This window comes from Oncorhynchus tshawytscha, linkage group LG03 (genome assembly GCF_018296145.1).
Source record: "Oncorhynchus tshawytscha isolate Ot180627B linkage group LG03, Otsh_v2.0, whole genome shotgun sequence".
Taxonomy (NCBI): Eukaryota; Metazoa; Chordata; class Actinopteri; order Salmoniformes; family Salmonidae; genus Oncorhynchus; species Oncorhynchus tshawytscha.
In genome coordinates this window covers 80319138-80332469 of record NC_056431.1, presented here as the reverse complement: position 1 = coordinate 80332469, position 13332 = coordinate 80319138, and the positions used below count along the sequence as shown (strand labels likewise).

The 13332-nt window shown below is 46.3% G+C and overlaps 1 protein-coding gene across 1 annotated transcript in view; it reads left to right on the top strand.

The window, feature by feature from the left end:
• LOC112238528 (unconventional myosin-X-like) overlaps positions 1 to 13332 on the top strand; it is a 227522-nt gene that overhangs the window by 174332 nt on the left and 39858 nt on the right. The window contains exons 24-27 of the mRNA XM_042320069.1: positions 2509 to 2632; positions 4608 to 4851; positions 5099 to 5194; positions 10341 to 10434. Coding sequence (XP_042176003.1) covers positions 2509 to 2632; positions 4608 to 4851; positions 5099 to 5194; positions 10341 to 10434 — 558 coding nt within the window. The remainder of the gene's footprint in view (positions 1 to 2508; positions 2633 to 4607; positions 4852 to 5098; positions 5195 to 10340; positions 10435 to 13332) is intronic.

Sequence of the window (13332 nt, the reverse complement as noted above, 5' to 3'; positions counted from 1 at the left end):
ACACGTAAAAAAACAAAACACTGCATAGTTTCCTAGGAACGCGAAGCGAGGCGGCCATCTCTGTCGGCGCCGGGAGTATTCTAATGATTAATTTGAGGAAAGCAGTTCAACAGCAGGTTTTAACAGTGTAAAACATGTTTGTCGTGGATGTTGTTTCAAAGCCTAACAACAAACTGGACAGCCCTTTCTAAAGGTGATGATTCATTCAAAACACCCATAAGCATATTAGAGCTGATGCATAAGCATCGGTCCATCTATTAGCCCAAGCCTGAAAAAACCCTGATAATAATCATCCTGTTATACAATACATAGCCAACCACATATGACACATGGCTGATTTAAGACATCTTTGTTATATAATTGGTCTAGCCTCGGGATGGGCAACTGGCGGTCACCCCCCTTCCCCCCTTTGCAGACCAGGTACCCAGTCGAGGACCCAACTTACTGTTGACAGTTAGATTAATAGGTCAGTTAGTTGGTAAGTTAGTCTAGCGGTCAGCTACTGTATCTAAACTTGTAGTAAGCATTGTCGAATTACCGAACGGGGTGGGGCCCATTGATCATCGGTTATCATATTCAAAACTGCAAACATTTGTCTCCACCCTGTGGCGAGATGTGTAGAATCCAGGAAATTAACTCATCATGGATGTGGGTACGCAGACCCACGAGCCACTGCGACCCCTCATGATGATTTCTGCTTTTTGGTGGCCCCCACCCCCCATCTAAGTTGGTGGCCCCCAACCCCATCTAAGTTGGTGGTCCCCAACCCCATCTAAGTTGGTGACCCCCAACCCCATCTAAGTTGGTGGCCCCCAACCCCATCTAAGTTGGTGGCCCCCAACCCCATCTAAGTTGGGGGCCCCCAACCCCATCTAAGTTGGTGGCCCCCACCCCCATCTAAGTTGGTGGCCCTCACCCCCATCTAAGTTGGTGGCCACCAACCCCATCTAAGTTGGTGACCCCCAACCCCATCTAAGTTGGTGGCCCCCAACCCCATCTAAATTGGTGGCCCCCAACCCCATCTAAGTTGGTGGCCCCCACCCCCATCTAATTCGGTGGCCCCCACCCCATCTAAGTTGCCCTTCCCTGCTATACCCTATACTCCAAAATTAAACAAATTCTATTACTGGCCTTTGAATGTAGACTGTATTATGATGCATCTTGGGTGGACTGGTTACCTTCTGCTATGCCCCAAACGTTCTACCCATGTGTCTGGGAGAGAACATACAGCCCTAGGCGATGCTGTTGGTTCATTGATTGAGCAGGACAGCTTGAGCTTCCCCAACAGATTGAATTTGTTTTCAATAATTAAGCACTTGGGTAGCTGCAGGAACAGGGTTGGAGAGCCCAGGGTATACAGAGTACTGGGTAGCTGCAGGAACAGGGTAGGAGAGCCCATGACATACAGGGTACTGGGGAGCTACAGGAACAGGGTAGGAGAGCCCATGACATACAGGGTACTGGGGAGCTACAGGAACAGGGTAGGAGAGCCCATGGCATACAGGGTACTGGGGAGCTACAGGAACAGGGTAGGAGAGCCCATGGCATACAGGGTACTGGGGAGCTACAGGAACAGGGTAGGAGAGCCCATGGCATACAGGGTACTGGGGAGCTACAGGAACAGGGTAGGAGAGCCCATGACATACAGGGTACTGGGGAGCTACAGGAACAGGATAGGAGAGCCCATGACATACAGGGTACTGGGGAGCTACAGGAACAGGGTAGGAGAGCCCATGGCATACAGGGTACTGGGGAGCTACAGGAACAGGGTAGGAGAGCCCATGACATACAGGGTACTGGGGAGCTACAGGAACAGGATAGGAGAGCCCATGACATACAGGGTACTGGGGAGCTACAGGAACAGGGTAGGAGAGCCCATGGCATACAGGGTACTGTATGTGTGTGAGAGAGAGAGAGAGAGAGAGAGAGAGAGAGAGAGACAAGGACAGAGAGACAAGGAGAGAGAGCCCCAGGACAGCAACACAATTAGACCCAACCAAATCACACATTGGAAAGAATCAACAAAAAAACAGAGCAAACTAGAATGCCATTTGGCCTTAAACAGAGAGTACACAGCGGCAGAATACCTGACCACTGACCCTGAATCTCAGGGTGGCAGAAAAATATCCAGTATGGATCAAAAAATATATCCATGATTAAGAGCAGTTGGAGGCCACGGAAGGAGTGTATATATACATGATTCAAATAGTAGAAAGGCCTTTCAGTCAAATAGACCTTTTGTAGCCTCGTCCCAGATCTATAACAGAACCATACTATCCTAGCCTGGTCCCAGATCTATAACAGAACCATACTATCTTAGCCTGGTCCCAGACCTACAACAGAACCATACTATCCTAGCCTGATCCCAGATCTATAACAGAACCATACTATCCTAGCCTGGTCCCAGATCTATAACAGAACCATACTATCCCAGCCTGGTCCCAGATCTGTGTGTGCTCAGGCTAGACATTAGCTGTGTAATAATATGTCTATGTATGTGATGTTCAGTTTATCGACAGTGACACAAGCACCGATGGTTATGTGGACACAGACGAGGAGGTCTCCAATGGAAGGGTCAATATACTGAACGGCTCTGGGCCTCCATACTTTCACAGCTACCTCTACATGAAGGGTGAGTACATTCACCAATGGCACCCTATTCCCTATATAGTGCACTACTTTTGACCAGGGCCCATAGGGGATAGGGTGCTATTTGGGACAGATGCTAGATAAACCACTGGTCGACAGGCATGTAGATGTTTCAGGCACCTGTTATGTTGTAGAGCTCCAGTAGTCCAGTAGTCTAGCAGGCTTCTGTTATGTTGTAGTGGACTAGTAGTCTAGCAGGCTTCTGTTATGTTGTAGAGCTCCAGTAGTCTAGCAGGCTTCTGTTATGTTGTAGTGGACTAGTAGTCTAGCAGGCTTCTGTTATGTTGTAGAGCTCCAGTAGTCTAGCAGGCTTCTGTTATGTTGTAGTGGACTAGTGCAGCAGGCTTCTGTTATGTTGTAGAGCTCCAGTAGTCTAGCAGGCTTCTGTTATGTTGTAGTGGACTAGTGCAGCAGGCTTCTGTTATGTTGTAGAGCTCCAGTAGTCTAGCAGGCTTCTGTTATGTTGTAGAGCTCCAGTAGTCTAGCAGGCTTCTGTTATGTTGTAGAGATCCAGTAGTCTTGCAGGCTTCTGTTATGTTGTAGTGGACTAGTGCAGCAGGCTTCAATTATGTTGTAGAGCTCCAGTAGTCTAGCAGGCTTCTGTTATGTTGTAGAGCTCCAGTAGTCTAGCAGGCTTCTGTTATGTTGTAGAGATCCAGTAGTCTAGCAGGCTTCTGTTATGTTGTAGAGCTCCAGTAGTCTAGCAGGCTTCTGTTATGTTGTAGAACTCCAGTAGTCTAGCAGGCTTCTGTTATGTTGTAGAGATCCAGTAGTCTAGCAGGCTTCTGTTATGTTGTAGTGGACTAGTGCAGCAGGCTTCTGTTATGTTGTAGAGCTCCAGTAGTCTAGCAGGCTTCTGTTATGTTGTAGAGCTCCAGTAGTCTAGCAGGCTTCTGTTATGTTGTAGAGATCCAGTAGTCTTGCAGGCTTCTGTTATGTTGTAGTGGACTAGTGCAGCAGGCTTCTGTTATGTTGTAGAGCTCCAGTAGTCTAGCAGGCTTCTGTTATGTTGTAGAGCTCCAGTAGTCTAGCAGGCTTCTGTTATGTTGTAGAGATCCAGTAGTCTAGCAGGCTTCTGTTATGTTGTAGAGATCCAGTAGTCTAGCAGGCTTCTGTTATGGTGTAGTGGACTGGTGCAGCAGGTTTCTGTTATGTTGTAGAGCTCCAGTAGTCTAGTACACATATTCTTGGTTGGGGAGTGGACCTCTCTCTCTCTCTCTCTCTCTCTCTCTCTCTTTCCCTCTCTTTTCTATTTCTCCCCCCTCTCTCTCTCTCTCTCTCCCTCTCTCTCTATTCCTCTCTCTCCCCTCTCTCTCTCCCCCTCTTTCTCTATTCCTCTCTCCCCTCTCTCTCTCCTCTCGCTCCCCTATTTCTCTATCCCGCTCTCTCTCCCCCGCTCTCTCTTCCCTATTTCTCTATTCCTCTCTCTCTCCCCCTCTCCCCTCTTTCTCTCCCCTCTCTCTCCTCTTTCTCTCCCTTCTAACTCCCTTCTCTCTTTCTCCTCTCCTCTCTCCTCTCTCTCCCTATTTCTCTATTTCTCTCTCTCTCCCCTCTCTCCTTATTTCCCTATTCCTCTCTCTCCTCTCTATTCCCTCTTTCTCTATTCCTCTCTCTCCCTTCTCTCTCTCCTCCCCCTCTCTCTCTCCTCTCTCTCCCTATTTCTCTATTCCTCTCTTTCTCCTCTCTCCATTCTCTCTCCTTTCTCTCTCTCTCTCTCCCCTCTCTCTCTATTCCTCTCTCTCCTCTCTCTCTCTATTCCTCTCTCTCCTTTCTCTTCCCTCTTTCTCTATTCCTCTCTCTCCCTTCCCTCTACCCCCCTCTCGCTCAACGCTCAATTCAGTTCAATTTAATACACTTTATTGGCATGGAAAGTTAACTTCCAAACTTGCGTTGCCAAAGTAAACATATAACCAAGCTGGTGGAAGAAGAAAGATAATGTGACAATCTCTCTCTCCCAGGTGGACTGATGATCCCGTGGCGACGGAGGTGGTGTGTGTTGAAGGACGAAACCTTCATGTGGTTCAGGGCTAAGCAGGACAGTCTGAAGAGTGGCTGGCTGTATAAGAAGGGAGGTGGCATGTCTACTCTGTCCAGACGGAACTGGAAGCTGCGCTGGTTCGTACTGAGAGACGATAAACTCATGTACTTTGAGAGCGACAGCGAGGAGAAACTGAGGGGGACCATCGACATCCGCTCCGCCAAGTAAGAGCCTGGGCTGTGTCCCAAATGGCACCCTATTCCCCTGTGTAGTGCACTACTTTTAACCAGGGCCCATAGTTCTCCTACACCCTATTCCCTATGTAGTGCACTACTTTTGATGCTATAGGCCCTTGTCAAAAATAGTGCACTAGTGTTCCATTTTGGACAGAGCCCTGGTTCATTTCCGATGAAATGCAATGTTGGCCTACTGCAGCTAACCTAAATTGGTGTCCTATCCTGCTGTCTACAGGGACATAGTAGATAACCATGCCAAGGAGAATTCTCTGAACATTGTGACTGAAGAGAGAACCTACCACATCTACGCAGAGACTCCTGAAGATGCCAGGTATGTTCAGACAACGCCACACCGGCAGTCATGATTCATGACTGCAGTAATATTCTACATGACTGTTGAGTCACGGTAACATCCTCTTATGCACTCTGTACATGCCTTAGAAGTAGCAGACCCAACTCACTAACGACCATCAGGTGTTGTATTACCCCTAGTGGTCCACCAGTGTTGTAGTACCCCTAGTGGTCCACCAGTGTTGTAGTACCCCTAGTGGTCCACCAGTGTTGTAATACCCCTAGTGGTCCACCAGTGTTGTAGTACCCCTAGTGGTCCACCAGTGTTGTATTACCCCTAGTGGTCCACCAGTGTTGTATAGATGTTGTATTACCCCTAGTGGTCCACCAGTGTTGTAGTACCCCAAGTGGTCCACCAGTGTTGTATTACCCCTAGTGGTCCACCAGTGTTGTAATACCCCTAGTGGTCCACCAGTGTTGTATAGATGTTGTATTACCCTAGTGGTCCACCAGTGTTGTATTACCCCTAGTGGTCCACCAGTGTTGTAATACCCCTAGTGGTCCACCAGTGTTGTAATACCCTAGTGGTCCACCAGTGTTGTATTACCCCTAGTGGTCCACCAGTGTTGTATTACCCCTAATGGTCCACCAGTGTTATATAATACCCCTAGTGGTCCACCAGTGTTGTATAGATGTTGTATTACCCCTAGTGGTCCACCAGTGTTGTATAGATGTTGTATTACCCCTAGTGGTCCACCAGTGTTGTATAGATGTTGTATTACCCCTAGTGGTCCACCAGTGTTGTAGTACCCCTAGTGGTCCACCAGTGTTGTAGTACCCCTAGTGGTCCACCAGTGTTGTATTACCCCTAGTGGTCCACCAGTGTTGTATTACCCTAGTGGTCCACCAGTGTTGTATAGATGTTGTAGTACCCCTAGTGGTCCACCAGTGTTGTAGTACCCCTAGTGGTCCACCAGTGTTGTAGTACCCCTAGTGGTCCACCAGTGTTGTATAGATGTTGTAGTACCCCTAGTGGTCCACCAGTGTTGTAGTACCCTAGTGGTCCACCAGTGTTGTATAGATGTTGTAGTACCCCTAGTGGTCCACCAGTGTTGTAGTACCCTAGTGGTCCACCAGTGTTGTATAGATGTTGTATTACCCCTAGTGGTCCACCAGTGTTGTATAGATGTTGTATTACCCCTAGTGGTCCACCAGTGTTGTATAGATGTTGTATTACCCCTAGTGGTCTACCAGTGTTGTATAGATGTTGTAGTACCCCTAGTGGTCCACCAGTGTTGTATTACCCCTAATGGTCCACCAGTGTTATATAATACCCCTAGTGGTCCACCAGTGTTGTATTACCCCTAGTGGTCCACCAGTGTTGTATAGATGTTGTATTACCCCTAGTGGTCCACCAGTGTTGTATTACCCCTAGTGGTCCACCAGTGTTGTAGTACCCCTCGTGGTCCACCAGTGTTGTAATACCCCTAGTGGTCCACCAGTGTTGTAATACCCCTAGTGGTCCACCAGTGTTGTAATACCCCTAGTGGTCCACCAGTGTTGTATTACCCCTAGTGGTCCACCAGTGTTGTAATACCCCTAGTGGTCCACCAGTGTTGTAGTACCCCTAGTGGTCCACCAGTGTTGTATAGATGTTGTATTACCCCTAGTGGTCCACCAGTGTTGTATAGATGTTGTATTACCCCTAGTGGTCCACCAGTGTTGTATAGATGTTGTAGTACCCCTAGTGGTCCACCAGTGTTGTATAGATGTTGTAGTACCCCTATTGGTCCACCAGTGTTGTAGTACCCCTAGTGGTCCACCAGTGTTGTAGTACCCCTAGTGGTCCACCAGTGTTGTAAAGATGTTGTAGTACCCCTAGTGGTCCACCAGTGTTGTATTACCCCTAGTGGTCCACCAGTGTTGTATAGATGTTGTATTACCCCTAGTGGTCCACCAGTGTTGTATGGATGTTGTATTACCCCTAGTGGTCCACCAGTGTTATATAATACCCCTAGTGGTCCACCAGTGTTGTATTACCCCTAGTGGTCCACCAGTGTTGTATTACCCCTAGTGGTCCACCAGTGTTGTATAGATGTTGTATTACCCCTACTGGTCCACCAGTGTTGTATACATGTTGTATTACCCCAAGTGGTCCACCAGTGTTGTATAGATGTTGTATTACCCCTAGTGGTCCACCAGTGTTGTATAGATGTTGTAGTACCCTAGTGGTCCACCAGTGTTGTAATACCCCTAGTGGTCCACCAGTGTTGTAACACCCCTAGTGGTCCACCAGTGTTGTATTACCCCTACTGGTCCACCAGTGTTGTATTACCCCTAGTGGTCCACCAGTGTTGTATAGATGTTGTAGTACCCCTAGTGGTCCACCAGTGTTGTATTACCCCTAGTGGTCCACCAGTGTTGTATAGATGTTGTAGTACCCCTAGTGGTCCACCAGTGTTGTATAGATGTTGTAGTACCCCTAGTGGTCCACCAGTGTTGTATAGATGTTGTAGTACCCCTAGTGGTCCACCAGTGTTGTATAGATGTTGTAGTACCCCTAGTGGTCCACCAGTGTTGTAGTACCCCAAGTGGTCCACCAGTGTTGTATAGATGTTGTATTACCCCTAGTGGTCCACCAGTGTTGTATAGATGTTGTATTACCCCTAGTGGTCCACCAGTGTTGTATAGATGTTGTAGTACCCCTAGTGGTCCACCAGTGTTGTAATACCCCTAGTGGTCCACCAGTGTTGTATTACCCCTAAAAGGGTCCACCAGTGTTGTATAGATGTTGTAGTACCCCTATTGGTCCACCAGTGTTGTAGTACCCTAGTGGTCCACCAGTGTTGTAGTACCCCTAGTGGTCCACCAGTGTTGTAAAGATGTTGTAGTACCCTAGTGGTCCACCAGTGTTGTAGTACCCCTAGTGGTCCACCAGTGTTGTATAGATGTTGTATTACCCCTAGTGGTCCACCAGTGTTATATGGATGTTGTATTACCCCTAGTGGTCCACCAGTGTTGTATAGATGTTGTATTACCCCTAGTGGTCCACCAGTGTTGTATAGATGTTGTAGTACCCCTAGTGGTCCACCAGTGTTGTATAGATGTTGTATTACCCCTAGTGGTCCACCAGTGTTGTATAGATGTTGTAGTACCCCTAGTGGTCCACCAGTGTTGTATTACCCCTAATGGTCCACCAGTGTTATATAATACCCCTAGTGGTCCACCAGTGTTATATAATACCCCTAGTGGTCCACCAGTGTTGTATAGATGTTGTATTACCCCTAGTGGTCCACCAGTGTTGTATAGATGTTGTATTACCCTAATGGTCCACCAGTGTTGTATAGATGTTGTAGTACCCTAGTGGTCCACCAGTGTTGTATAGATGTTGTAGTACCCCTATTGGTCCACCAGTGTTGTAGTACCCCTAGTGGTCCACCAGTGTTGTAAAGATGTTGTAGTACCCCTAGTGGTCCACCAGTGTTGTAGTACCCTAGTGGTCCACCAGTGTTGTAGTACCCCTAGTGGTCCACCAGTGTTATATTACCCCTAGTGGTCCACCAGTGTTGTATTACCCCTAGTGGTCCACCAGTGTTGTAGTACCCCTAGTGGTCCACCAGTGTTGTATAGATGTTGTAGTACCCCTAGTGGTCCACCAGTGTTGTAGTACCCTAGTGGTCCACCAGTGTTGTATAGATGTTGTAGTACCCCTAGTGGTCCACCAGTGTTGTAGTACCCCTAGTGGTCCACCAGTGTTGTATAGATGTTGTATTACCCCTAGTGGTCCACCAGTGTTGTATAGATGTTGTATTACCCCTAGTGGTCCACCAGTGTTGTATAGATGTTGTAGTAACCTAGTGGTCCACCAGTGTTGTATAGATGTTGTATTACCCCTAGTGGTCCACCAGTGTTGTATAGATGTTGTAGTAACCCTAGTGGTCCACCAGTGTTGTATAGATGTTGTAGTACCCCTAGTGGTCCACCAGTGTTGTATAGATGTTGTAGTACCCCTAGTGGTCCACCAGTGTTGTATTACCCCTAATGGTCCACCAGTGTTATATAATACCCCTAGTGGTCCACCAGTGTTGTATATATGTTGTATTACCCCTAGTGGTCCCCCAGTGTTGTAATACCCCTAGTGGTCCACCAGTGTTGTATTACCCCTAGTGGTCCACCAGTGTTGTAGTACCCCTAGTGGTCCACCAGTGTTGTAGTACCCTAGTGGTCCACCAGTGTTGTAGTACCCCTAGTGGTCCACCAGTGTTGTAATACCCCTAGTGGTCCACCAGTGTTGTATTACCCCTAGTAGTCCACCAGTGTTGTAGTACCCCTAGTGGTCCACCAGTGTTATATTACCCCTAGTGGTCCACCAGTGTTGTATTACCCCTAGTGGTCCACCAGTGTTGTATTACCCCTAGTGGTCCACCAGTGTTGTATATATGTTGTATTACCCCTAGTGGTCTACCAGTGTTGTAATACCCCTAGTGGTCTACCAGTGTTGTATTACCCCTAGTGGTCCACCAGTGTTGTATAGATGTTGTATTACCCTAGTGGTCCACCAGTGTTGTATAGATGTTGTAATACCCCTAGTGGTCCACCAGTGTTGTATTACCCCTAGTGGTCCACCAGTGTTGTATTACCCCTAGTGGTCCACCAGTGTTGTATTACCCCTACTGGTCCACCAGTGTTGTATTACCCCTAGTGGTCCACCAGTGTTGTATTACCCCTACTGGTCCACCAGTGTTGTATTACCCCTACTGGTCCACCAGTGTTGTATACATGTTGTATTACCCCTAGTGGTCCACCAGTGTTGTATAGATGTTGTATTACCCCTAGTGGTCCACCAGTGTTGTATAGATGTTGTAGTACCCCTATTGGTCCACCAGTGTTGTATAGATGTTGTAGTACCCCTAGTGGTCCACCAGTGTTGTAGTACCCCTAGTGGTCCACCAGTGTTGTAGTACCCCTAGTGGTCCACCAGTGTTGTATAGATGTTGTATTACCCCTAGTGGTCCACCAGTGTTGTCATACCCCTAGTGGTCCACCAGTGTTTTATTACCCCTAGTGGTCCACCAGTGTTGTATAGATGTTGTATTATCCCTAGTGGTCCACCAGTGTTGTATTACCCCTAGTGGTCCACCAGTGTATTGCTCTGTGGAACCTTACCCCCCCCTCTCTCCCTCCAGTGGCTGGTTCAACGTGCTGAGTCGTGTCCAGAGTGCCAGTCCAGACCAGCTGATGGAGATACATCATGAGCAGGCCAATCCCAAGAATGCTGTGGTCAGTATCACCTCTGTCACATCAGTGGAGGCTCCTCAGAGGAGGAAGGGGAGGAATACAACTAGTGAAATATTAAAAGTGATCCTTTTTAGATAAAACTATACTAAATATCACATTACCATATAACTGATTATAGCAGGTCTTTACTGTTTTGTAAAGAAGGTCTACAGTAGCCTCAACAGCACTCTGTAGGGTAGTACCATGGTGTAGCCGGAGGACAGCGTGCTTCTGTCCTCCTCTGTGTACATTAACTTCAAATCAAAACCTTTGGAGGCTCATGGCTATCACCCCCTTCCATAGACTTACACAGTAATTATGACAACTTCCGGAGGATGTCCTCAAACCAATCAGAGCTCTTGCAGCGTGAACTGACATGTCTACCACAGGAGATTGGTGGGTCCTTAGTTGGGGAGAATGGGTTCGTGGTAATAACTGGAGCAGAACAAGTGGAATGGTATAAAATACATCAAACACATGGTTTCCAGGGGTTTGATGCCATTCCGTTTGCTCCACTCTGGCCATTATTATGAGTCATTCTCCCCTCAGAAGCCTCTTTTGTTGTCTACCCAATCAAAGGATCAGAGAAGGAATCTAGTACTGAAGCGTAAGCTACAGTTAGCTAGCTAGTGTATAAAATGTGATGAGTAGTTGACTCAAACACAATAGTTGAACTGTTTTGAATAAATTAAATTAAATTAAGAAGAAGCAGCAGAGAGAGAGAGAGAGAGCTAGCTATATTTTTAGTTAAAAAAAAAACTTTCACTTACTTAGCTAGCTAATGCAGCTATCTAATTTAGCCTACTCAAACACCTGGCTTCAAACAGAGAGGAATGCAATTGATGTTAGCTAGCTGGCTAAGGCTATCCAACACGGGAACTCTTCCAAGTCAATGTAAGCTTTCAGTTCATTTATCGCCACCGGGGCCTGCCGGTGTAACTGCTAAACTGCTTGCTGACTGTACACTGTACTGCGTGATTGTAGAGGGTTTACTAACGTGTTCTAGTAGCTACAGTCTTCAGAAAGTATTCACACCCCTTGACTTTTTCCACATTTTGTTGTGTTACAGGCTGAATTTAAAATGGATTAAATTGAGATTTTGTGTCACTGGCCTACACACAATACCCCATCATGTCAAAGTGGAATTATGTTTTTCAAAATGTTTACAAATTAATTACAAATGAAAGCTGAAATGTCTTGAGTCAATAAGTATTCAACACCTTTGTTATGGCAAGACTAAATAAGTTCAGGAGTAAAAATGTGCTTAACAAGTCACATAATAAGTTGCATGGACTCACTCTGTGTGCAATAATAGTGTTGAACATTTTTGAATGACTACCTCATCTCTGTACCCCACACATACAATTATCTGTAAGGTCCCTCAGTCGAGCAGTGAATTTCAAACACTGATTGAACCACAAAGATCAGGGAGGTTTTCTAATGTCTCACAAATACATTTATTGGTAAATGGGATTTTAAAAAAGCAGACATTGAATATCCCTTTGAGCATGGTATTTGTGTTTGTATTTTACTATGGATCCCCATTAGCCCGCTGCCAAATTTTAAAATATTACAATACATTCTGTAAGGGTTTTCCTGTGGTGAAGGAGAGGCGGACCAAAATGCAGCGTGGTGGTTATTCATGTTCTTTAATAAAGGAACTATACATGAGATAACTAACAAAACAATAAATGTGTGAAAACCTAAACAGTCCTATCTGGTGCAAACACAGAGACAGGAACAATCACCCACAAAACCCAACACAAAACAGGCTACCTAAATATGGTTCCCAATCAGAGACAATGACTAACACCTGCCTCTGATTGAGAACCATATCAGTCCAAACATAGAAATAGACAAACCAGACACGCATCATAGAATGCCCACCCAGCTCACGTCCTGACCAACACTAAAACAAGGAAAACACATACGAACGATGGTCAGAACGTGACACATTCACAGATTTCACAACACACTGTGTGCCCTCAGGCCCCTACTCCACCACTACCACATATCTACAACACACTGTTTGCCCTCAGGCCCCTACTCCACCACTACCACATATCTACAACACACTGTGTGCCCTCAGGCCCCTCCTCCACCACTACCACATATCTACAACACACTGTGTGCCCTCAGGCCCCTACTCCACCACTACCACATATCTACAGTACTAAATCCATGTGTATGTATAGTGCGTATGTTATCGTGTGTAGCCCAATTAAATACCTTCTAATCCCACCTTTTAAATACTTTCTGAAGGCATGTATGTTGGCTATATGGTGACAATAAAATAGGCTGTGTGTAGCGGTTAGCGGTTAGCGCCTGGTCTGCTGTAGTGTTGTGCACTGAAGTCCACAAACGAAGGAAAAAGGTGAGTGGAGGAGAACGGGTAGATATGAGAAGGAATTATACAACGAGCGAAATGATCATGCTGTTTGTATGTGGCTGCTATGAAAGTGAACTGTGTGTGCGGCTGATCAGGGGTGTATTCATTCCGCCGATTCTGTTGAAAAACGTTTCTTAAACGGAAGCAAACGGAACGAAATAGGGATAGAACTACCTGAATTTGTCCAATAGAAACTCTCGTTTTGCAACTGTTTGGATGAATGATTCCACCCTAGATCAACTAGATGTATGCAAGGCAGTATTGAATGCGTCTGTTACCTTGATTACTCCAATTTGTCTCTTGGCCTGTGCACTTACATTATAAACATTCATTAGAGTATCATGTAGTAACCTAAACCTGTCACTGTTACATTGATCTGGGTGAATATGAATGACAGTATCCTAAACCTATCACTGTTACATTGAACTGGGTGAATATGAATGACAGTATCCTAAACCTATCACTGTTACATTGAACTGGGTGAATATGAATGACAGTAACCTAAACCTGTC